Source organism: Alligator mississippiensis, chromosome 4 (genome assembly GCF_030867095.1).
Source record: "Alligator mississippiensis isolate rAllMis1 chromosome 4, rAllMis1, whole genome shotgun sequence".
In the NCBI taxonomy this organism is placed as follows: domain Eukaryota; kingdom Metazoa; phylum Chordata; order Crocodylia; family Alligatoridae; genus Alligator; species Alligator mississippiensis.
The window spans coordinates 189081770-189108853 of NC_081827.1; the positions used below are offsets into that span (position 1 = coordinate 189081770).

Below are 27084 nucleotides of genomic sequence, written 5' to 3' on the forward strand. Positions count from 1 at the left end.
TAGAATCATAAAAACATTGGGTTGGAAGGGACCTCAGGAGGTCATCTAGTTCAACCCCCTTCTCAAAGCAGGACCAGCCCCAACTAGATCATCCCAGCCACGACTTTGTCAAGCTGGGCCTTAAAAACCTGCAAGGATGGAGGTTCCGCTGCCTCTCCACCCGTGGAGGTTTTTAAGGCTTAAGATGTAGTTCACATGTCCACCTAAATTCTTGATTCATTTCTCACTATGACCTTGTCCTTTAGAAAAAAAGTAATTGCTGAAAGTATCTTCTTTTCCAGGAATTTTGTAGCTGAGATTAGACTGGTAGTCTAGGAGGAGAATGTCTGCTGTTATTGTATGGATAGGTTTTCTACCACCTGTTTATCAGGGTAGTAGGTGGTATACATGCTGCTGTTTTAAATACCATCAGCCATAATTATACAAATATCTTCTCACATGCTTAAATTATCTACAGTGTATGTGCTGCCATTGCAAAATGGATCTTGGTCAAAATTACAGAGTCCTTCCATCACATTCTGTTTAGGACCTGAAGTTGGACTTGATTTAGGTTCCAGGGTTTTATTCACTTGCAGTTTCTCTCCATACTCAGGCAAACTGAAGATGCTTAGCAGGGTTAAATAATTAGAAGAAAATAGGTATGTCACTTACCATTGGAGTCATTTTCCCCTCATAAAGAGGATTCCTTCACCCAAATGTCTCATCAAGAGGTGAAGGCATGCATTTTCTTGTTTAACCCCACCCTGTCCCATGCATACATTCCTTCTCCCTGTACCTACTGGAGAGGCAAAACCAGACCATAAGGCTGAGAGACCTTATATTCTCCAAAATGTTTCTCAAGAAATATGGGACAAGTGCCTCAGCTAGTTTAGAGTAGGTGTGCTCATTTGACTTCAACTGAATGTAAGCAGACACAAAGTTTTGTTTAAGCTAATACTCTTGGATGAATCAGGGTGAAAGCAGTTAACAAGCAAAGTTGTAAAAGTGAGAATGTTTTTATTTAAAAATATATGTACATTAAAGAATAAGAAAATCAGATTTGACTTCAGAACAATTTTAGGGCCCAGTTTCCAAATGGGCCTCAGGGGTCTTATCAATTTGCTGTCTGTCATTTTTGTGTGCAAGCTTTATTCTCTTGATGGGCCAATAGGACTTGTATGTATAAATCAATTAGCAACCAAGCTACTGGATGCATATGGGTGTAAATCCCATCTGGATGTGCGCATTCTATTCTGAAGACAAATTTAAGTTCATTTTCAAGCCATTCACCTTGCAATTCTTCATTTTAATGCACTGAAATGGCAGCTGCTGTATTCTTTTTGTCAATATTTATATAACTAGAGACAACTTCTTACCTGAACGTTTATTATCCTTGCTTTCATACTGAACACACATTAAGGAGTATTAAAATTATTTGCTGACTGATGTAATTACATTTAATATAAGAACGTGACTTATGTTACTCTGCCAGGTCCCCTTCATCTGGAAACTGGCTGTTGATTAAGTATTGTTAAAAAAGGGAAAGAAAACCAGCCATATACAGACTCATAACATCACTTTGCGCAAGGTCTTGTATATTTAACAGGTTGAGAAACTATCCTAGACAGCAGAGATTCTGAAAAGGACTTGGAGGTCCTGCTGGACAGCCAACTGAACATGAGCTCCCAGTGTGGTATGGTGGCCAAGACGGTTACTGCAAGCCTTGAGTACAAGCAGAACAATACTGAATAGCAGCAGAAGCATGTTATTACTTTTGGGTATGACATTGGCAAGACCATTACTGGACGCTGTGTGTCTAGTTCTTGCATCTGCAATTCAAAATGAATGTTGGTCAAGTAGAAAGGGCTCAGAAAAGGGGAACAAAGAATGATATCAGATTTAGAAAATCTGCCTTAGGCTGAGAGGCTACAGGGTCTCTCTGTTTAGGTCAGCCAAGAGTAAGAGGAGATTTGGATCATGATACAGTATAAAAAAATCCACATGGGGAGAACATTTCTGATAGCAATGGGCCATTTAAGCTACTAACAGACAAAAACACAACAAGTGCTGGACGTTGAAGATAGACAAACCCAGACTACAAATAAGGCAATTATTTTCAGCTTTTCAGAGAATATGGTGAATTTCCCATCATTTGAAGTCTTTAAATCAAGGCTGGATGTGTGTGTCTAAAACATGTGCTCTAACTCAACCACAGGATATATGGAAACTAAACAATTCATACAAGTATAAAAAGTAATAGCAGTCCAATCAAAGTGGGAAGCACTGGAACCAAGACATACCTCAGAGGGATGATGTGGGGCTCCCTCTGAGGTACGTCTTTGTTCCCATGCTTCCCACTTCGATTGGACTACCATTACTATCTATTCTTATAGGAATTGTTTTGTTCAACAGAACCAAGCATAAGTCTATGAATGGTTTTCACTTCCTGGGGCTACTGCCCTACTGCTGAGTTATTGATGATGAAACCAAAAATAGAATTACATGTGCTGTGGAGCAGGGGAAGGTTTTGGTATCCCAGTAGGATACCTTAAAGATGTTCTTTTCCTGAAATCAGTTTGCCATGAACACTGGAGCTTGCTTCTGCATATCAAATGAAATACTAGTTCAGCCTCATGTATGATAGCTACAAGAATAAAAAACCCCAATCCACAGACCTAGTTTCATGGTTGATATTTTAACTGAAGAATGTGCAAAGTTGAAGACCGTAGGAAAAGGGTCCTCTATACTTGTTGCTGCAAAGCATAGCATGTTTTTATAATTAAGCCATTATCAACTGGCCAGGAAACACCAAATTGGGGGTAACTATCAAGCTGGGTTCCCCAGGTGTCTGTCCTAGGTCAGTATTGTTCCATATTTTCATTAGTGAGATAGATTAGGTAACTGAGTCTAAATGTAGTAAATATACAAATAACAAAGCTGAATAGGATTACAGGTATCTTAGAGGACAAAGTTAGGATTCAAAATGACCTTGATTAACTGGGAAAAGTCTCTGAAACAAATAAGATAAAATTAAATAAAGAGAAGCACAAAGTGCTACACACAGAAAGGAACAATCAAATACAAAAATACTAAATGAGGACTGACTAGTTGGAAGCAGCAGTACTGCAGAAAAAGATCTGAGGGGTTCCAGTGGGTCACAAGCTGAATATGAGTCAATGTTTACAGCATGCAACAATGCTAACAGCATACTGGGTTGGGAAGCAGAATGTTATGTGCAAGATGCACAAAACAATTCTTCCACTCTATTGAGCACTAGTGAGGCACCAGTTTGGGACACCACACTTTTCTTAAAAAAAAAAAAAGACATGGACAACTTAGAAAGAATTCAGAAAAGAACAAAAAAAAGTTTAGAGTGAAAAAATGTGATGTATGAAGAATGGTTGGAAGTATTGTGACTATATACCCTAGAGAAGATAAGACTGATGGGAGATTTGGAGACAATTTTCAAACTCAGAAAACACTGAAAGTAGAGTATGGTGATCAATTGCTCTCTGTTTCCAAAGGGGTCAAGACAAGAATTAATAGGCTTAAATTCCGCAGGGAGATTGGATATTAGAAAAAAAATCCTAATTATGAAGGTGATTAGACATAGGAACAGATAACCTACAGAGGTCATGGAACGGCTGTCATTGATGTTTTTAAGTGTAGGTTAAACAAACTTTTGCATAGGATGTTCAGTCAGGGCTGATTCTGTTTTGAGCAAGTAGTTGGACTAGACAACCTCTTGAAGTCTTTTCTAGCCCTGTTTTAATGATTATAGGATTCTATGTTTCTGTCTTTCTTTCCAGTCAGGTCTTGCAATGATTTCAGGGGTGAGAGAAATGTTTGTTTACTGCTCCTAGTCCCTGTTTGTTCCAGCATAGCTGATGATTTTCTGCACTTTGAACTTGTAAAAAGTTAAACTGAGATGGAAGTCTCCTGATTAGAAAATACATACTTTAAAATGTCGTAAGTGGAGCTTTTCTGAAATTAGTCCTCCTCCAAAAAATACTGCCTTCTATTATACTCTCCTGCCTCTTCTCACCCATCAAACATAATTAAACAAGGAACAACAACGAGTATACTAAATCATTTTAAAAAATGGGAATGGGCATGAGAATCAGTCAAGCAGAATTTCCAAAAAACAAGGGTGTTCACCCCTTGATTTCTGGTGTTGCTTTACTCTGTAACGCAAGGAAAACCTGGTCCACATCTGCTAAAAAACTGTTATATTACTCACCCTAAGATAGAGATGCTCAAGCCAGCTTGTCATCTCCAGACACAGATAAAAGAGGGAATTTGAAAAGACTTCAAAGCAGCCTCTTTTGTCTAGGGTAAAACTTAGTGGCCAAAATCATTCTGGCCACTGAAAGGTATAAAGTTAAAAAAAAAAAAAAAATTTCAAATTACTGGGTGTGGCAAACATCTGATAAACCCTGTATGATGTTTTTGACTTCTACTGACTGCAATTCTGAGTTCTTTAAAGGGACACATGACAATCATTTTGGCATTACCTTTACAGAGAACTGTTACTTATTTAAAATGGATCCTGCTGCAAAACATGGCCTAATCTTTACAGAAGCCATGTGTAATTTATGTTTCAAATACCTAGATAACTCAACTCACTGAGTCAACAGCAATCAGAAACAGGAAAGCTCCTAGCCATCTCCAAAGCGGATTTACTTAACCCTAGGAACAAAAGCAAATTTGAAAAGTGTCCAGTGACTAATTGTGTTAGCAATGTTGCTTCTCACCCTAGTCCACTGGGCTAGGGACAGATATTTAAAAAGCCAGAGCCTGAATTGATTCAATCTTTATAGGTTAGTCTAACCTGGCTAGGCTAAATCACTTTGTAACTGCGCAGACATCCTGGACATGCAGGCACATGCCTGCAGTGGCTCAGGCTAGAAGTTGGGGGATGCTATAGCAGCCCCCCTTTGCTTCCATAGAGCTGAGCTGAGGAGGGGCGTGGCCAGGCCCAGGCAGAATGCTCTGATTAGATCAGCAGGGAATTGATAACAAGTGTTTATCATCCCTAGCTCAGTGTTTATTACCCAATTAAGAAAGCAACAGAGGGACATTACCAGACACCTCTCATCAAGGCAGAGGGGAGGAGGGAATTCCTACTTAGCAGGGAGTGGCGAGGGGAAGGGTGGGAAGCAGCCCTCAGTCTTGCCAGAGCTGCAGCCAGGGAGCAGAGGGGAGGGGTCAGCCCTGCTGTGGAGCAGACAGCCCCACCCAGCCCAGAGAGCATGCTGGGATGCTGGGGGAATCAGGTTTATCTTAAACCAGCAAGGGATCTGGGACAGACATTGCATAAACTGGTTTGACCCAAATCAGTTAAGTCTGATACTACATTTAACCAGGTTTATTTTAAACCAGTTTCAGCCATTTTCAAACTGGTTTATGTGCACCGAACATCTGTTCTGTTACAGGTTTAAATCAGTTTCCAATCACTTAAGCCGGTTTTGTGTAATGTCTGTCCCTAGCCCTGGAGAGATCATCATAATAGCTTTCTAAGGCATAAAAGACTTCAAGGTTCTCTGCAGCTTTGTGTATTAAATGAAAGGATTTTTTTCTAGAAGAAGCTGATCATAGCACCATCATGCTTGAAGGTTGTCTCTCACATGTTCTAAGTAAGTAGAATTCTCCAGGTAGTTACATTAAAGCATTGCCTCATAATACTATTTTTTTTCCCCAATAGGAGGGGTGTTTTACAATGATCTTATGAAAAAGGTACATTTAAAGTCACCAGGTGTTTAAGACTTTGAATGGGTCCCTCAGCTCCTCCACTCCCCTATAAAATAGGATTTCTTCATACTACAGTTGTTACATGATCAAGAGGGCTCAGATAAAGTAGCCATAACAGATAAACACACGCATACACACCACCTCAAGTTTTGGGCCATTGGAAAAGAGAATCATTTTGGAACAAGCTCCCCCAAGAAGTGGTACAGTCACCCACCCTGACAATCTTCAAAAAGCATCTTGACGCCCATCTTGCTGGGGTCATCTGATCCCAGTAGTTTTTTTTGCCCAAGTGCAGAGGGGCTGGACCCGATGATCTATAAGGTCCCTTCCAGTCCCTAACAACTATGGAACTCACAGCTTACTCTCTCAACTCCTGAGAGCTCACACCACTCTGCAGTAGAGGGGACAACCCTCCCCTGATGTTGTAAAGTGATCTCCTGTCTCACCTATATTTATTCCTTTATGAACAAGAGGCAAGGTTTGTATTCTGCACGAATAGGAAAGAGGGATATGAAAATGTGTTTCATTGGACTTAAAAGAACTCAAGCCCCACATTACACACAGGGAGTTTTAGAGGAAAATATGGCACAGTGTTGAAAGATATGCAAACCAAATTTAAATTGGGAAACTTTCATGACACTGAGCTGCAATTGCAATTTTCACCTGCACGGGGTGCATTTCTGTTTCTTAACTAGGTGAACACCTGGTACAAATACTGGACTGGTCGAGTTTAGCTTTGGCCCACCTAAGGAGAGTGCTGGTGAAAAGGGACAGAACAGATAATTTTAGATTATTTCTCTGCTCCTCCTGTTCTGAAGTGGGGAGGGGGATGGGATTAAAATGGCCCCCAACAACTACTGTCTGCAATAGTCCCATAGGAACCATTGTGCCCATCCAGGCTCAATGGAGTGTCATACCTTCTACCTTTTGCCTCCCTGTCTTCAACTGGAGTTGGGGAGCAAGTAATATATGGCCAGCTAAGCCTACCCCATGCTATCCAAGTATTTATCCCAGACTCCTCTGTGTGCACCATAGGGGCCGCTGTGTGTCTCACATATGTGGGAAATTAAGCTGAGAATCTCACCCTTAATGTTTCACTTCTGTGAATATCTGAGCATGTGAGTTTGAAATTCACTGCACACCAATGCTTGTATCTGTAACACTCAACAGCTCAAATGCTGATGGAACACAAACAAGGTTGTGAGCATTTATTTAAAAATCATCATGCAAAATTCACAGAAAGGATTTTACATGTATTCTACTGCTGAAAATTATCACTAGTTTCATTCCTCTCCTTCTACACATCTGCCAATTCTTTAAAGTAAATATTGGGGTCTCCCTTTCCTTATAAGATCAGCATAAATTTGTGATTAATCCCCTTTCAACTTTATCTTCAGTAAATTAAACCAGTCCTATTGATGCACAGCAAAAAGTCTGTCAGGGCAGATGTCCTCTCCTCCCAGAGGTAGTTATAGTTAAGGCACATTGGTGAGACAATATGAAGTGTCTGCGGTGCTTCTCCAGCTGCACCTGTTGTGGATTATTAAAGTCTTCATTCTCTAGAGCAATCAACAGGCAGATTTCATGAGCACTAAATTCATTTTAAAGAAGAAATATGAATGAGATTTTACACTAGCAAAGATATAAAAAGGGCAGTCATACTGACACACTCTTAAATGCCTTTAATCTGCCCAATAATCATTCTGCATGAAGAAGCAACCTTCTTCAAGTGATATGGCTGGATTTAGGGAATGAATTGTTTGTTCTAACGCTATTTAAGTGATTTATTTCTCATTTTTATATATTTATAAATCAAGGCACAGAGAGCATTCAAAGGTGCTATACTCACATCATTGGGAATGGTGAGTTCATGAGTACTGGCCGGGGGACTGGCATCCAAACCTGAGCATATGCAAGGGAAAATGGTTATAGCTTGCAAACAAAAAGCTATGCATTTCCTGATTTTTACCAAAATAGCAGACATTACAAATGTTGTGCACTGCTTCAGGGCCAGGAGGGGAAGGGGACAACACATTCTGGTATAATGACAAGGAACACGATTACTAATCTCTCTCCTACAGCGTTACCTGGTCTGCTGAAATCCCTAACCCTTCCAGATGAACTTCACAGCTTCCAAACTAAGCATCAGGGACTAGAAGTGCCTTCCCAGTGCTTTGTCTTTCTTCCAGGAATTAAAAGGTAAAAGCTCCTCACTATTAGCACCTGGTTCATACTTCCCTCCCTCAAATATAAAATGCAAAATGGTTCAAGATTAGTGTAAGACAAAGTGCAAAATTATAAAACCACCTGAGTAATGTCCAGGTAGACTAAATAAGCAACATTGTGTGCTCTGCTGCAAGTCTACCAATGAAAAATAATGTATGCCTTTTATGCAAGGAAGTTTGTAAGCAAATGCAAGCAAGTGAGAAATCCTATTAGAAAGAAGAAACCCAGTATAATAGAAATACTTCATCATGACTGTGTCTTCAAGGGGTAAGAAGTATACACCCTACAAAACTCTCCAGTCCAGAATTGTCAAAGATATGACCCATCCTCCAGAACATGGTGCTGCCCTTAGGTCTGAATTGACCTGTACTCCACAAACAGCAACTGCCCCTGCTGGCCTGGGACCCATGCTGCACACAGCTCTGCCCTGGCCAGTCCAGGGCAGGCACCATATGCAGTGTGGCTCCTGGAGAAGTTGCCATGTGTAGAGAGGGAGTCCATAGGCCTGATATAGCTTGCGGAACCAGCCCTGTACCAGTCCTTTTGCCCATGGACTGGCTCCACACCACTCATCTGGTCTGCAGGGGTCAGATGATTTTATACCCCTATTCTAGTCATATCAATGCAAAAGAATTAATTTAAGATAACAGACAAGGAGAGGAGATGTAGCAGATAAATTAAGAATGGACTTTCTTAGGACAAGTGGAAGTGCTGCATCACAACAATAATGTATTTCTATAGGCCCTTCTGGCAGGTCTCTTCACCAAGGGCTTATAAATGTATAAAAATGGAGTATGAGGCCACCCTGACTCAGTAGTACACACTGTGAGTGGAAGTCCTTGATGTTATCCTTTTTCATGTTCTGTAATATAACTCTGGGAGTCAAAGCACCATAGGTTTACACACAGCAATAAATCTAAGACAAAGTACAGCACACGCACTGACTAACATAATTCAACACCCATCAGACCTTACTCCACAGGAAAAGCACAATAAAATAAGGCTCAGTTTTAGAGCCTGCATGCTTGCAAAACCACATAGAAACACACTGTATCTAGTGACCAATATGTATAGAGACATATATTTCCTTTCAGTTTCTCCAAAATGATACAGGACACTTCCATCAATATGGGAAGCAGTGGAGTGAATCTATATAGCCTGTAACTAAGCAGCATCTCATAATACTCTTGGTATAAGACCAAGCAATATGTCGTCATTAGCTTCTTTAAATGAAATTACTACATCTTCACTCAAGGCAGAGATAATGACTTTTATATCCTTATTTGCTGTACAAGGAGAGCAAAGCTGTCTGGTGGCCAGCGCGAATTTACACTTATTTACAACACTTTTAATTAAGATATATAATAAACAATAAGGGAAGGGATTTAAGGTAAAGAATATAAATATCTTAAAAATGAACCTAAGTGGGTATATGTGTAGAGAAAGAGGGGATTCACAGGTTTGGAAAAAAAGAATAGGGAAAATGGAACTGAGATGAAACAAAAAAGGTGTATAATATAAAGCCAGGTGGCCTTCTCCTGTTCTGAAAATGCTTCCTGCTTTACCATTTTCCCCAATTAGCAGAGATGAAGCCAGTTACTTATTACGTTGCTATGAATAACACAGCAGCAATATTGAATTCTGTTGTGCAATTCACAGCATGGAATCACCCCATAAATGCCATGGGATAGTTTGCAGTTACTCTAGTAAGCATATAAAAATTATGCAGGTAATGATCTAGTTTTGCCATTTTTTATTTCCATCAAGATTTTCTGTACCTCTAAAGAGAACCTCCTTCTAGTTTTGTTGATAACAATAAAACGTATTTAGAAAATGAATGAGCCAATAAGCTACATCTCTGGTCGTAGTATTGATTTAAGTGAGAATTTAAACTAGAACAGCAGGAGCTTTTGGCATTAAGTTTATAACTGCAAATGACACTGAGCTAATGATAGAATGAAGAGTAATTACATGTAATTTTTTTTTAAATGTAACATATCACCATTTTCTTTAGCATGCTGAAGCTGATGTGATGAAAAGCACTTTTCACCAAGACTGAGACCTCTGGATAAGCGTCTACTTAAATCATGGTTAGATTTACCAATTTCTGCAGGTTAATCATGAGCAAATTCCATGGACATTTCACAGATGTACTCAGGTGGCCCTGCCTCTCGGCACTGATTGGCAGAGAGGCCCCGGGGGGGAGGAAGGACAAGGGGGCAGGTGTTATTTTTTCTATTGCCCTTCGAATCATCCTGCCAGCCAGTGCCTTCCACTCCCGGGTGTCTGTGAAGCTGGGCCACAGCAGCAGTGAGGACTGTTGGCTCCCAGTGAAGTCAGCATTTTATTTTTTTAAAGTTTTTTTTGTTGACTCCATGGACAATGCCAAATTTCAGTTTCTGTGAAATCTTTTAAACAGCAATTTAAGTAAACCCTCATCTGTGAACTGTAAAGCATATTTTGAAAGAAAGCTTCACATTTAAAGAGGCTTTCTGGAACCCACTTTGGGAAATTATATCTATTATATATTAGACCAGACCTCTCTAATATATAGATTCATAGATTCATAGATGTTAGGGTCGGAAGGGACCTCAATAGATCATCAAGTCCGACCCCCTGCATAAGCAGGAAAGAGTGCTGGGTCTAGATGACCCCAGCTAGATACTTGTCTAACCTCCTCTTGAAGACCCCCAGGGTAGGGGAGAGCAGCACCACCTCCCTTGGGAGCCCGTTCCAGACCTTGGCCACTCGAACTGTGAAGAAGTTCTTCCTTATGTCCAGTCTAAATCTGCTCTCTACTAGCTTGTGGCCATTGTTTCTTGTAACCCCCGGGGGCGCCTTGGTGAATAAATACTCACCAATTCCCTTCTGTGCCCCCGTGATGAACTTATAGGCAGCTACAAGGTCGCCTCTCAACCTTCTCTTGCGGAGGCTGAAAAGGCCCAGTTTCTCTAGTCTCTCCTCGTAGGGCTTGGTCTGCAGGCCCTTGACCATACGAGTTGCCCTTCGCTGTACCCTCTCCACGTTATCGGCATCCTTCTTGAAGTGTGGCGCCCAGAATTGCACGCAGTACTCCAACTGCGGTCTGACCAACGCCCTATAGAGGGGAAGTATCACCTCCCTGGACCTATTTGTCATGCATCTGCTGATGCACGATAAAGTGCCATTGGCTTTTCTGATGGCTTCGTCACACTGCCGGCTCATGTTCATCTTGGAGTCCACTAGGACTCCAAGATCCCTTTCCACCTCTGTGCCACCCAGCAGGTCATTCCCTAGGCTGTAGGTGTGCTGGACATTTTTCCTCCCTAGGTGCAGCACTTTGCATTTCTCCTTGTTGAACTGCATCCTGTTGTTTTCTGCCCACTTGTCCAACCTATCCAGGTCTGCCTGCAGCTGTTCCCTGCCCTCCGGCGTGTCCACTTCTCCCCATAGCTTTGTGTCATCTGCAAACTTGGACAGAGTACATTTCACTCCCACGTCCAAGTCGCTGATGAAGACATTAAAGAGTATCGGTCCAAGGACCGAGCCCTGCGGGACCCCACTGCCCACACCCTTCCAGGTCGAGACCGACCCATCCACCACGACTCTTTGGGTGCGACCCTCTAGCCAATTCGCCACCCACCGGACTGTGCAGTCATCCACATCACAGCCTCTTAACTTGTTCACCAGTAATATATGTATTATATATAATGCTTTCAATACGTTCTTGAATTTAGCCTCATAATTAGGGGTGTGGGAAACAGGCCGAATTTGATTCAGATTCGGCCCGAATCAGGGACAGTGATTCGATTAGCTGATTTGGATCACTGTCCCAATTCGATTTACCCAAATCCGAATCCGAAGATTCAATGTTGATTCAAAGTATCAGCAATTCAGCCATAGACACAGCTTTACATGTTTTTTCTACATACCTCGAGGTACCAGGCATGGCTCGTGAACGCTGCAATGGTGGAGCAGACGGAGGATCCCACAGGAGCAATTAACTTCCGGTCCACTTCCGGGTCCACCACCAAGCACGTGGGGAACTCCCCTGCGCCCCGCCCCAGCTCAGCAATCAGCCACAGGGGGACCCTGGGTTCCCCCCCAGACCCAGGAGGCACCAGTCACTGAGCTGGTGGGTGGCATTCCGTGCATGCTCCCAGGCAGACCCAGAAGTGGACCGGAAGTGCTTCTGGTCCACTTCTAGGTCCACTGCCAAGAGTGCTGGGGATCCTGTGGGACACTCCATCTGCCCTGGTATCTCAGCATTCACGAGCTGCCTGCTAACTTGAGGTATGTAAAAAAACACTTAAAACTGTGTCTATGTCCGAATCATCGAATCTTTCCAAATCTTTCCAAATCGATTCAGAGGGTTCCAATTCAATTCAGAGAGATTAAAGGGTCTCCTGATTCGATTTGGATTCATAATTCAGTCGCTGAATCAGGCTGAATCTCCACTGAATCAAATCAGTGACTGAAGCTTCACACAGCCCTACTCATAATCATCCTAGTGCTGTAACTGAATATTGCATTTCTACCAGGAGACAGCCTTCTGTTCCAGGACAAGCCCATTATCTCATGTGCATCTGTAAGGATGAAGTTATACATTACACTTAAACCATATGAAATCTGTGGAATGTTAAGTGCTGTTAAATTTGTAATGTGCTGTAGGCAGTCATACACTAATGGTTAATACCATTTCTTCCCTGCACAGCTCTGACCTGCCACTAGAGGTCTGGCGAGCAAGGGCATGGTTAGGAGCCAGGACACCTTTGCTCTATCCCTGCTCTGGGCAGGTGGAGGAAGGGGAGCAGTGCATCCTGAGATGCTGGTGAACTGCAAATTGCTCATTTTATTTCTGTGGAGCAGACTGAAGCTACCTAACACGAGCTAGGTAGCATGGCCCAGTGTTAACCCTTGCCTGAAGTGGCATAACTTTGAGATGCTCAGAGGAAACTCAGCACAAGTTAACAAGCTTAATGTTTAGATGCTTACATTTTAAGCGCCCTTAGTATAGTATACGTGTAATGTGCAACTTCACCCTAAGTTAATTGCAGGTCATAGGGACAAGACTTTCAGGCTGTGTATTCTTGCTGGCCACATACTGGCAAAGGAGCTGCAATGCAGCTTGGAAGGGCTGTATGTGTAAATGGTTGTGCTGCTCCTGTTTTGATGTGGGTCAAAATCTGGGACAACCAGAACTGCATCAAATGAGATATTTATTTACAGTCTATGTTGCTAGATAAGAAGTAGACCTAGCTAAGAGAGGAAGAAACTGAAGGAACAAAAAAATGAAGTCACAAACCAAACCTGGCCGCTCAGAATTAGGTGCTTAGACCTATATTAACATACCCAAATTTTCAGATTTTCAGACTCACCAAGTTATTATTGGGATCTGCTCAGAATCTCTGAAAGCAGCCCACTTGTTTAAACATGTAAATATAGATTCAAACCCATACTCTTAGGCATCCAAATTAGAGTGTTTTGGCCTAAATTACTTGCCCAAATCACAAAGGAAATGAAATGAAGTATAAATAAAAGCCAGGTCCTCCAATGACCACACCTTCCTTATTCCTATCATACCTTAAGTGAAATACCACAGCAAAATACAGCATAATGAAAGGTCATCTAAGTGTAATACAGGTTTTATAGTACAATTAAGTACAATAAAGAACTCAACTGATTGACAACAGACTCCTACATGCCAAGCTCCAGTGTAAAGCACCTGTCTCATGCAGGTTTCTAGAGTACTACTCTTATTAAAACAGACATTGATTTTTTTTAAATACTTCCTACTTTCACTAATTGTTTTCTGTGATAACACTTCTACCCCTGAAGTGTTAATAGGAAGAAAAACACAATAAAAGGAGAAACAGTAGCTGATCCTAATATTTGCCCATAGTTAAATGGGACTAAAGGATTCATTTGGTTTTGGATAAATTCTCTCCTATCTGCTGTCTAATCTCCTGAACCTCCAGTTTGCCCCGCTTCTGATCAAATGCTGACAGTAGGGAGGCCTCCTTACTGCTTCTCTCTGGAAGCTATTTATCATTCACTTTAACACTGCCATCTCAAATCCCTCATGTACCTAAAACCTAGAAGGTCTGAGGTGTGTGGGGGGCTCCACACCAGCCATCATTTCAAATTTCCTAGCATTCTGAGATGTTTCTGAGGTGCATCTTGCCCAGTGGATGGAAAACTCCAGACTGCATGATATTTGAACACTCTGGAGTTTCTCGCAGGAATTATGTAATTCAATTTAGTAACAGCTTAGAATTCTTTAAGGGACATTTTCTGAAGCAAACAATATTAACAACAATCACAATCAGCTCCTTGAATATTAGGGTGGGTGTTCTTGGCTAAATGAAAAGGCATGGCTAGCTGCTATAAACCAGCATATTTGTGTTGTGTTTAAGGGCCTATGCTCCTTTACACCAGCTGAGGAGCTAAGTGTATGTCACACCTAATACTACTGTGACCTCAGTCCTAATGTATGCAAAAGGAAACAAGTAAACTTTAGTTCAGTTAAATTCTCCCCTTAATTCTCCCCACATACATGTAACTACCATTGATTTTAATAGAAGGATTAGGCAGTTTCCATTTCCATAGTCTAAACTTGCCTTTTTGGTTAAATGTTATTAGATGTGTATATATATATATATATATATATATATATGTGATTTCATATAAGCTATCTTGATATGTGTACTTCATGTATATGTATACACATTAGGTTCAAATCCTTAGCTCACATGGAAGACATGGCTTCAGTGACTTCACTAGAGCTAAACTGATTTACAACTGATAAGGATTGAGCCCATTAAACATAAGCATAGTACTGTATCACAAAAAGCAGGATAGAGACGCACCTTATAAACTAATGAATCAGACATGTATAAGCTTTTGTGAACAAGAACTCACTAAATCATCTGATGATGTGAGTTCTTGCTCACAAAAGCTTACATGTCCACATGGGCAGATACAGGATTTCCTCAAGGGGGTGTGGCCCACTGTCCCTCAGTCCTCCAGGTTGGAGGCGAGGCATGGCTGGAGCCCCCAGGTCAGCAGTAGACACCAGAAAGCTAGGCAGAGAGCAGCAAATCAACAGTGAAGGGGAGGGGGGCAGGTATCTGGGGAAGGGGAGGGAGAAGCCAGAGCCACTCCTGCTCTGCTTCAGCTAGTGGCTGTGAGGAACAGATGCGTAGCGTGCTGAGCTCTACCAGCTAAACCAGTGACAGTATGCAGATTCCACCTACCAGCCTCTGCTCCCGGCTTTCCTTCTACACTTCCCTCCATGTCCTGTGCTGGTAGGAGAAATCTGTGCACCACTGTCACTGTCCCTACGCAACTGCTCCCTGCAGGGCATCCTTGCCTTCCCTCCTTGCTTGCATCATCTGGGAACAGCTACAGCAGCAGGAGAGAATACCAGGTAGCAGAGGACACCAGGTTGGATGGGGGGAGGGGGGAAAGCGAGGCTAACTAACTCTCTCTGCTCAAAGTAGTTTGCTGTAATACATATCCATACACCAACCAGACATGTCCTTATATGGGGTTTTTTCCTGGTGGTATGAGGAATTCTTTTTTTTTTTCCTGAAAATACTTTATTACTAGGCCATATTAGGAGATACAGTAGAATGCCAGACTACCACACTAAGTAGGACTGGCCTCTGTGTGGTTATGAAAATGTACTGTTTAGTGATTGATCGGTACCTATAATGCAACTGTTATCTCTGCATTTTCCTGTAACAACAGAAGTGTAGCAAAGCTTTTGTAATTTTAACCGCTGTATTGAGAGCTGAATTTACAGCAGTGGATCACTACAGAAGTATGCAGCAGTTACAGTGACAGCATAACATCAGATGCCCACTTCTGTGCAGCAACTCTCCTCCCATTATGAAGGGGCTAAAAGGTACATTTGCCCATAGCCAGCAATTACATTTTAAAGTACTGTGCTAACATATAAGGGAATTTAAAGAGGTATTTTTTCAAGTTTTCATAAATAGCATGAGATTTCCTGATCAAAAAGGAGCAGGAACTTTAAGCGAAGGAAAGAAACTGCACTGCAGAAAAAATGTGCAGTTGACTGGAAGTGCAGTTGTTCAGCATCCTACTGTAATGTGTCAAATGTATTGTTTAAATGAAAAGCATTCTAAGTCATGCAAATGCCAACAATTTTTAGAGTTCTTAATTTCTTCTCTCAATTATTCTCAAATGCTAAGAAGATTTCTTTTAACTGTTTCAAATATATACAAAATAAATTATAAAAGAGAGCTAGTATATATAAGCATACATGAAATTGTCAGTGCAAAATATTTGAAATAGGCATTTATCAAAAACTTACAATTGTACTCAGACACATTAATGTACTCTGTAACTTAGGAAGCTACTTCACCTTGGATGGACTAAAAAAGTGATATCACCAAAGTCATACTGTACCTTGGTACCACAGGAATTTTTCTATTGTCTCAAGTAGAATTTTATTAAAAAATTAATGCAGTATTATGGATCATAACTCTCTTGTCTTCTTTATCAATGCATAATTTCCATTTGCATGAATAACAGTTATAGAAACATATCAAGAGAATACTTAAAAATCAAAACGCAGTACAGTATGGGCAATTTTTTTCTTTCTTTTGACATGTACAAAGAAAAAGGTAGGTATTGTCCTAGCTAACCTTCTCTTGCCCACTGAAAGTCATATTGTCTTGACAAACAAAATGATACGTTATCTATGATTACAATGACAGGGTCCTAGTCAAGTAAAAGTTCACAACAGAAGTCTACTTATTTCCCTAGAGCCTTTGTTTTACCTGATGATTGGCCCATCAGATTTTGAGCTTCTTCGGAGGAATGTAAGGGCAGCTTTTCTCCTGAAGAGCAAAGAAGAAAGAGTTTTAATGCTTTTGCCTTCAAGGAGATAAGCAATGTCACTTCAACTAGGAAGCTCAAAATATGATGGACAAAATGGCAGCAACCAACTGGCACTTTTGACCATTGAGTGAAATGAAGATAATGTAAGTATTCTAATTCCCTCCACTATATCTGCCACCCTTATCTACAGTGAAAAATTTACACTGCAATATTTGTTTTGTCAATAAAGTTTATGAGACAAACAGCATTAGCTACAAGTCTGATTATCCTTGTTTTTAATACACTTCTACAAAAAGAGAGATAACTCCCAAGAGCCACACTTAATCCCCACCACATTTCATGAAGCACAGTCTAGTTCACATATAGTAGTACTCTGACATCAATATTCTAACACTTCTTTGTGCTTATGAAAAGAACATCCCAAACAGCGATAGACAGGAAGAACTGAAAGGAATTTACAAAGCCTTTGCTGGCTTTCAATCTTCAGACAAAGCTTAACGAATGAAGTATTGTCAAAATGTATGGATGTCTCGCAATGAATAATATCAGCTTGTGGTCATGAATAACAACTCCCCTGTGCTAGAAAGGGCCAAGGAGCATTGGGTTTTGTATCAAGTTTGAGTCACATCTGCTTAAATAGCTCGCAAAGCAGGAAGCTGATAAAATGGCTTCTCAAGAGCAGGTAGGTGGGACAAGCACTGTTAACACAAAGAACTGGACTATAAGAAAAAATGGAAACATTAAACTAGTCTCTTAGTTAACTTTTCACCAATGACATTTGCAACTTCCATTTACTTGTCCTATTTATTTCCATTAAATAAAACAAGTTTAGAAAGAGAGAGAAACTCTACAGGTAAGAAGAGAAGGAAATCTGTAAAGGGCATCTGGGTACGTACCAGGGAAAGCGGGGGTGGTCTGTCCAAGGGGAGTAAAAGGGGTTTGCTGCATAGCCAACTGGTGGAGCTTGGTCAACTGCTGAGGGGGTAGGAGGGACATTAGAACTAAGAAGGTTATTGTTATAGAGTACAACAAGTCACACCAAAAAAATTAAGAACAAAATTATAATAAAAAAACAGGAAGCCATGTTAAGACATGGCAAACACAACATTAACAGAAGGACTTGGCCTGGGTAAATACAGTAAGCCCAAATCTTTAGCAGAAGTGCTTGATCAGGGTCTGAAGTACAATACCAGCAGCAAGCCCAATTTTGATCTCCATCTCTAACTGAAATTACTTAACTCCATCACTACAGATCTCTTCTGATCCCACAGGCACACAAATAGCATAGCCAGCACTGACAAAACAGGGAGATACTAATGCTGGTATGAAGGTGCCAATGCAAATTAGTTCTAGTTGCATCTTGGCTTCTCAGGCTTTGTAACTGACTACAACTGACTACTATGAGCTTAGAATAGATATAAAATATCTGAGCTGTGTCCAGTCTGCTGCCAGGTCCAGGATGGTCAAATTCCGATATTTAAGAAATCCTTTTAAGTTCCTGAAATAACTGTAAGAAACATGCAATGACTGACCATTCTATTTCATTACCCAGTGGATGTGACCTTCACTTTACTTGTATACAGTACTTTTTGAGGGAAATTTATCTGGCAGGCAAACCAACTGTAGGTCTTAAAGTAGGCTTTTTTTAAATTATTTTAATACAAGCTATCTAGCAGCTTGGCAAAATATGGGCTTCAGCCAACACAGGTAAGTATTTCAGATCCTGTATATCCCTTGTTGTGCTCGGAGTCTTTTCATGGCCCCTTCATAAACAGATCTCATGGAGAAGAATGCTATTGGAATACATTTTGTGCTCCATCTCTTCTATTGTTCCAAATTCAAAATTAACGAAGTAGAAATTTCCATCCTACTGAGGCCACTTTCAAGATTTTGCTGTGTATGGAGGAGGGAACATCATGTGTCACATGCCCCTCGGAGACCTTACAGTGCTTTGGTGGCCTTAAAGGTTTACAGAATCATAGAAATCAGAAATGGAAAAAAAAACCTGATAGGCCAATTAATCCAGCCCCCCTGCGAGGCATAGGGAGGGAGTTATTTTAATTTTTAAGTGAAATAACATTTGAAAAAACTCCTTACTCCTGCAGCACATCTGAGGGAGGGCGTGCAGGGAAGTCTGATATCAGCAATGGTAAGGGTGAAGCACTGGCGGCGGAAGAGTTGGGAAGCTGAAGAAAACAAGTAGGGAGGTGGAAAGGGAATCTTAGAAATGGTATATTTCTGTCAGCTACCAGGGAGTTGGCAGGCAAAACATCAGCAGCACTTTGCATGCAAACTTTGGCAACTTTTTAAAACAAACTGGCAGAAAAGAGAAGGTCAAATATGAATACTCCACAAGTCGGAGTTTCCATCGGCTATTCTACCCAATCAAAAAGCACTGAAAGCACTACTTACAAAACATCTCTTCAAGGTTTCACTTATCTAGGGGGAGGAGTGTCATTTTGCAAGGAGTTTTGTGTACAAATCTCTACCTATCAAAATAAGAATAAACCCTAGTATCATACACAACAGGATTCCATCAAAACAATGTGGAAAACAAGGTCTATGATATGTTATTCTCCTAGGCATGGCAACAATAAGTTAAATAAAAATAATATAATTATGAAAAGAAGAATTTTCCTCCCTCACACTAAAATGAAAACCAAAATGCTTTCTTTAGGCTTGTTTTAAAGTTAAAAATATAATTTTCAGTGATTCTGTAGCAATTACATTTTTCTTTTAAAATTAGTGTCTATATGCTGAATACTCACTGTGATCCCAAACGTCTAAGGACAGTTACTGTGCACTACCTTACAAGATCCACTTCCTCACTACTGTCATTGCCAGACTAGCTTCTCCCAGCATTCTTAGCTCACATGATATGAGTCTCACTTACTGCTACTGGGATTGAGAAATGGAAGCTGAAATAAATAACTTGGGAAGCTCAGACCACTCAGTCAAACTGCTCTTTATCTGGACAGTCCTTATATACCCATGAAAGAACATTGTTTCATCCAAAGGAATGACTTCAGAGACTAGGGACATTATAGCCACTTGGGGCAGAGGGAAATAATGAACTCCTTTCTGTTTATTACTAATTTAGATTATTTTAAGAAATATTCTTAAAACAGAGAAATATTCTTAAAACAGACTTTTAACAAATGCCATACTATAACATGAAAAAACCTCAAAAGGAACATGGACTTCATACTGAGGCATTAGGTTAAAGTTGCTAAAACCAATGCCTCAACTGTCTAAAACATATCTGGCGTGTCTAATTTGTGTACCCTGATGGGCTGGAGGGAGCTATACAAAGTTCTAGGATGTAGCATTTATTCGGACATATATTAGGTACAGAGGTGCCATGATCAGAGAGCGCTAGTTTTTATCAGTAAGCAGTTGTGCAGAATAACAGTAGCCATCAACAAAATTTCTGAGTATGCCTTACTAATGAACAATTGGCAAAGTGGTACATGGCTCAACATATATAATATTAGGTTCCATCAAACTGCACAATTTCCTATGCTCTTCATATGACTGTTTCTCACCCAAATACTCATGAGATTCCTCGTCACTGCCGGCTGCCTTCCCTTCTCCCACTGCAGATTTCAAATGAAAACTTGTCTAGATGGTAACATATCTCAACTTGCAGATAAACACACAGGACCAAACTTGTCCTAAGAGTCAAAGCTCCCATTGACTTGAGTGAGAGATTTAGCTGAATGAAAAGTTAGAAAATAATTTAAGATTTTACCCCAGGTACTTGAATTAATTTTCATTCCTTTAGCTTACTTTCAGATTTCCAGAACTTTTATTTTGTTTAGGAGTCTCTAAAAAAGAAGAGGTTCAAATATACAAATATCTGTTGTAGAAGACAAACATAGAAAATGTTCTGTCATATTCTATTAATTCAATTGTTCAACACTGTTTTAATGAACAGAACTTTGCAAGAGAGAATTATACAGCCAAAGCATTCAGTCTTCTTTCAGGCAACAAATAAACACATTTTTCAAAATAAAACCAAAGTATAATGAACCAGAACCCAATATTCTTTTTCTAACACTGACCAGCAAATAAATATTCCTACAGTACAGCATATCATAACATGTTTTATTCCTGTAAGAAAGAGAAGCAGCATACTAAGAAGCAACACAGTACAAGTTAATGCTGGGATTTTTTAAGAAGGAAAATTAGAAGAAAGAGTAAATTTGTCTGACTAAAAAGAATATATCACATTTTTATTTACAGTCTACTTAAGAGAGAAATTGAAATGAATGAAGCAAAAAACAGGAAATGTTATGCCAAACTGTCTAAAATGTGTACACTGAAAAATTATGGCTTACATTGTGCTCTCTGTTACACTTGATAAATATAGCACCTCTAAAAATTGCCTTAGCTACCTTAAATGCCACTGTTACTGGTTTGCATGAATATTGTAGGAGCTGTGGATTTGTGACACCTATGGTTTGTGTTTGTAAGTCCCCATATTTTCTCACATTCCACATACCCCCAAATAAGACACACACCTTCTTTAGGGACGGCAGAATGAAGAAATAAAGATTTTTCCAAATGAAGGGATCTTGACCACATGGCTGAATACTGACCATCTCTGCTCAGACAAAAGCTGCTGCAAATTCTGCACAAGTTATGAAAGAGCTAAAGCTACAATGCTGAAGAATGTACTCTGCCCCTCCCTTCCTAGATGGCAAAAAAGGAGAGCCCAGAGAAGCCATTACAGCATCCCCATTCACCCGTTACAATGTCCCTGTGCTTCAATTCTAGTGCAGAAATCAGTTTCCCAGCTTAACACATGGACCCCAGTCTTGGAGGGCTGGATTTTGGGGAAACAGGATGTGTGGCATGCGAGTAAATATAATATTGTGCAAATAGCAATCATGTATTTAAATCATCTTATCCCTCAAAAATACAAATATTAAACCATAGTGATTCTTTAACAACATGAGATTCACACTAGAGACTTTCAATATAAGGCCATACAACGTGCAATGGTGGCTATTAAGTCTAAGATTTTCAGAGGGACGTGAGGAAGTTAGGAGCCTGAATCTCACTAAAGGTTACTGACAGCTGGGTGTCAAACTCCTTTCACAGTTCTGTTGAAAACTCCAGCATTTCCACAATTGCCAACAGTTACCATCCACTGAATATGAAGAGATTTCTGTAATTTATCCCTCTATTTAACTGAGAGTTAATTGTGTTATATGCTGGTTTCTTAATGGCATCTGTTATATAAATAATATAATGCACTGCAAGCCCATATCACAGGGATGGGATGAACAGTTCAGAAGGTTACATCCCCTAGGGTTGTATGGTGATGGTATAAAAAGATGTGAAGCACACATGCAAGGGGACAGATATGAGAATTCCCAGGAAACCTTAACCCTGACTTTTCCGAGTCAGAGCCTTAGCCCACTGGAATTATGCCAATTTATATTTGGCCTTCTAACATATATGCAATTGAAATCTCCACCTTCTCATTACAGTAAAGTATGCTTTTGGTTTTACTTCTTGGCAGCTTTTTAAAGATAAATTTGTATTTTTTCTATTTCTAAGTATTTTACTGAAATATGAAGCAGTGTTTATTTACATACTTTCTTCTTCAAAAAAACAGATATTCTTTTAATGACCAGCTTCACTCCAAAATAAATATAAACAGTTAACAAATGTGAATTTTGGCATGAATGGCTAAAAATTGCAAAGACATTAGTCTTTGCAATATGGATAGTAGAAACTACCAAAATCCCATGTGAAATGAATATCAGTCAAATACAATACTTTTTTCATTTGTAATGAATCTACTCCAACAGGAGAGTGTATCAAAGCTGTTATCAAACAAAAGGACAATTTGGTATTTAATCAATGCCAGAAGTCAATAAGCACTAGCTGGGTACACAAAGGGTGCATCTACATGAAACATTTACTGTGGAGTTACCTAATTAGCTCTGCAGTAAAGTCTGAGCATCTACACATCTATTAAGCCATGGTTTCTCAACCTGTGGTACGTGTACCCCTGGGGGTATGCGAGACACAGGCAGGGGGTACATGGGTCCCCAATACTCTCTCTCTCTCTTGCCCTCTTTTCCTCTCTCTCTTGTCCCTTCCTCCTCTGAAAACTACGGCAAAAATTTTGGTGCACCACGCATTGTGCAGCACTTTACATTCCCCAGTATTAATTTGGCGTGCCACACTTTGCACAGCACGGGGTTCAGCCCTCCTAGCTTTGGCCAACATCACCTCTAGCCCAAGTACATACTTGAGTTGTGCACACCTGGTGTAAAAGGTGGCAACCCTACCCACACCAGATCAGACATCTGTCATATCATGGCCTTCTATACACAGACCTTCTTCCTACATATGGCACACATTAGTCTGTATATATAAAATCCCCTGGAAAATTGAGTGTTGGGGTACTTATTAAAATTTTCAGAAGTTAGGGGGTACTTGCTACTTAAAAGGTTGAGAAACATTGTATTAAGCCACAGTAAAACTAATAAATGCCTCTGTAGGATAGTGCTTATTTAATCCACTCCAATGTCAATGCTGACAGGGCTGGATGGGGCATGAGAGTGCACTGAAGCACCCTTGCCCCAGCCACCCCCTCCACAGCACATTGAGCCAGGTCAGAGCAGCCCCAGGCTGAACTCCCTGAGCTTCCTGTCAGCCAGGACTGCTCCAATCTAGCTCAACATGCTGCAGTCCTGGACATGCATGTAAATGTGGCATCCAGAAACAATAAATTCTGGCGCAAACTGTGCCAGAGCTTATTCAGTCAAATTGATAGCACATGTAGCTGCCCCCCAAAAGATACAAATCTCCATATTCCCTTCCTCTCTCAACCAAGTATTATATTTGGCCTATATTTGTTTAGTGTTTAAACAGGGGTATTAGGAGAATCAGGCAAATAAATAATAGAACAGCTCCATTCTACCAGTCATCTACCCAATATTTCTGCAATTGTCAAAGCACTGCGCAAAAATTATTGCAGTCTATAGAAAAAACAATCCTGGTCCCCAGCACTGTAATGAAGCACTACCTTGGTACTACCTCATGAGGGAGAGTTTCATATCCTGAGTCACCATATTATTTGCTATAGCTCCAAAGGGCACCACTTTTATCTGGAAGTTTTACACCCAAGCACCTATTATGGCCAACCTTTGGAGGTTATGAAATCCGACAAAAGCACAGCATAAGATGATGCAGCCCTCACAATACATTTACAGATGGATTGTAATGTAAGTATGATATAACCATTATCTCATTAGGATCAGTCATTCATGACTCAGAGATTTATCCCAGACATTTCTGACCTCGTATATGCAATACATACTCACTGGATCCAGTCCCTGACAACAACAGTTTGGCAGGCATAGGTAAAATGAATGTGCCTGTATTATGGCTTAATCATCACTTTAAGAGAACAAGGTCTTTCCCCAATCCTAATATTGGCATAGACCAGCTCAGAGAAGCAGCTCTCTGAAATCAATGTAGCCTCTTTGGTCCTAAAACTTTCAGACTAGTAAACAGAGCACAGATAAGGAAGTGAAATATTATAGCTATATATTTTTCCATATCTATATCTAGATCTGTAGCTACAAAAGTGAGTTCAAAATATTATGTGATTTATATGTTTGACAAAAAGTAAGATTTACTTAAAATTAAAAACCTGGTGGGTAATTTCTGTAATCTTTTACATTTTTTCTAAATTTTCTACAAAAAAGAAAGAAATTTCAGTCTCTGAAACTATTTCATTTTTAGCTTTTTCCATTTCCTGTGTACTCCACCATTTTCTCCAGTGAAATAAGAGGGAAAACAAAGAACTGGAGAGGAAGTGGGAAGGATGAAAAAACCCAAACATTCATTTTTTTAATTACCTGCCCCCCACCTCCAACAAAAAAACTGGATTTTCAAGTGCCTTTTTCTTTAAAAAAAAAAATATGAAAATTGTGACATTTTCCAGAAATTCTAAACATAACTAAATGTTTCATAAAACACCATTAAGCTTGTGCAGTTGTTCCTGTCCTCTGCTTCAGTATCTGCCATGCTCTGACCATTGGAATGCTCCTAGATAGTGAGCTTTGGGAATAAATCAAACTGCCTTTGCTAGCCTACAAAATGGACTGTTTCTCACTGCAGAGAGCAATCAATTTGCTTCCCAAACAACACTGGTTAGGTATGAAGGATATTCTCTGGAACTACAAAGTGAGAACTAGTAAATGTATCTTCATGAATTGCCAGCCCAGTCCCGTTTTCTCTGACTAATGGAATCCAGTGGTGAATGCCAGTGTCTTTAGGGGCAAAGAACTCTAATGTGGCTCTAAAAGAGTACCTATTTGCCCAGCTCTCAAACATACTATTACCTGGCTCATCTTTCAATTGTAAAACCCATGACAATCATCAAAAGTCTGACACTCTTCTCTTCTGAAAAGGTTGTGGTAGTGAGCAGCCTCCTCAGGATAAAAACAGAAATCAGTTATTTGTGCTAGTATGCCTAGATCCTGTTAATGATTTAGATGGTACTGACTACAAAGGGTTGCCAATTTGTCTTGGAAGGACTGGACAAAGTGGTTAAAGTTGTTTCATTCAATTTAAGATAGAATTCAAAGGGCTGTATTGGGTAACTGATTCTTCTTATCAATGGGGTTAGCCACGGCATCGCATGAGGGTCAATTCCATCTTTCCCCTTGTTTAATGTCCATGTAAAGCCACCAGAGAACGTCACGAGGAGCTACGAACCAACACATAACCAAGAGACTGAGGACACACAGGACTGCATCTCCTCTTCTTTGAATCTACAATAGATAATTTCCTGGCTTTCTCAATGGAAGTTTGGGCCATGGAGGAAAGCTAGCTAGTTTAAATAATCCATCAAAATTGGGATGCCAATTGTAACAGTGGGCCTCAAGCCTGAGATCTCACTAGATTCCTTCCTGCTCATGGACTCACAGAGAATAGTATAGCAGAAGTGCTTCCTTTCACTTCAGGATGGCAAAGAGGCTGCTTCTTTTCACTTGAACAGTTTCGTCCATCTTTCTTACCTCAACAATAAACTATAGCCTGCTGTACCAAGAAAGGCAACCTTCAGCAAACTTCAGCTAGTATAAGATGATGCTATCGATCACTGGCTAGGCCAGAATAAAGAGAAAAGACTATTACACTTGCGCTCTGTCCACTGCATTAATTGGCAATTCACTTCCAGGTGAAATTCTAGATGTTGATTATAATTACAAAATCCTCAGTGCTTTAGATCACTTATCTCAGAGATGACCTCTCTTGGGTCTTAGTTAACTAGGTGTTTCACATGCTTCTGCGAATCATGAAGTCCATGGAAGACAGGGACTCTTCCTTTCACAGGTTGTTCTCTATGAAATTCTCTCATACCAGAGACATCTTAGAGCCTAAGTCTGGCTTCCTATACAACACACTTTAAGATACAACTCATAGAAATACAGATCTGAAGTTCAAAACACCAGTCTCACCAGCTTCGGTCTTCAAATTCAGCTAGGAGTCTTGGGAACTGCAAGCACACACCCTCAATTTATGAAGAAGTGGTAACGTACTTAACCTAATTCATTGTAGTATAGTGCAGACTGATACTACCACGAGAAGTGGGTTTCTCATGCTTCTTCATTCACATCCCTAAGAAATTGAAGCAAACAGGTAGGCCAGGCAATTCCCTGAGGCTGTGGACTGGTTTATTTGTGGAGGTTGTACCTATACATGGGATTTCATGTACTGATCCTAATTTTCTTTGGGGGAAAACACTAAAGAAACTGCCGATGAGGCATGCTGGTGAAGGTTGCAAAGGGGATGTGCCCTTTGCCACCTGTACCCAGGTTTATATCACTAGAAGTAGACATCAAGAAAAAAAATAATTTAACTAAGAAACAGCAGTCCTTTCTTCTCCTTTTCTTCACTCCTGCTCCCCACCAGACAAATACTGAGATCACCAGAACAGCCAGAAAGTAGCAAGAATTAGTTATAATTACCTATATCCTTTCCTACAGATAAATCATGCACAACAGAAAGCTTTGCTGACCGACTCATTGCTAGGCAACTTTTGGGGTCTCATCTCTGTGTTATGCCAAATAAAATGTTTGGGATGTTTGTTCCCATTCACCAAACTTAGCATTTTATAGTCTGTGCTTAAGTTATTGAACTATTTTGTTTTGAACAATGGGAAGAATTCAGCATCGTCATACAGACTTCCTTTCCAGTAAGACTGAGAACATATTTAATGACAAACTTATGGGAAGGCACAGCTCT

The 27084-nt window shown here is 40.2% G+C and overlaps 1 protein-coding gene across 41 annotated transcripts in view; it reads right to left on the bottom strand.

Annotated features, from left to right (window-relative positions):
* Positions 1-27084, bottom strand: part of PCBP3 (poly(rC) binding protein 3) — a 248019-nt gene that overhangs the window by 37558 nt on the left and 183377 nt on the right. For 22 of the 41 annotated variants that reach the window (XM_019492277.2, XM_059727205.1, XM_019492297.2 and 19 more), the window contains 3 exons: positions 17703-17781; positions 16746-16805; positions 7580-7632 (listed from right to left, as the gene is read on the bottom strand). The exons of 3 other annotated variants lie outside the window; for them this stretch is intronic. In XM_019492277.2, the coding sequence (XP_019347822.1) occupies positions 7580-7632; positions 16746-16805; positions 17703-17781 (192 nt within the window). The remainder of the gene's footprint in view (positions 1-7579; positions 7633-16745; positions 16806-17702; positions 17782-27084) is intronic. 16 more of the 41 variants (XM_019492280.2, XM_019492293.2, XM_019492300.2 and 13 more) reach the window with 5 other exon arrangements.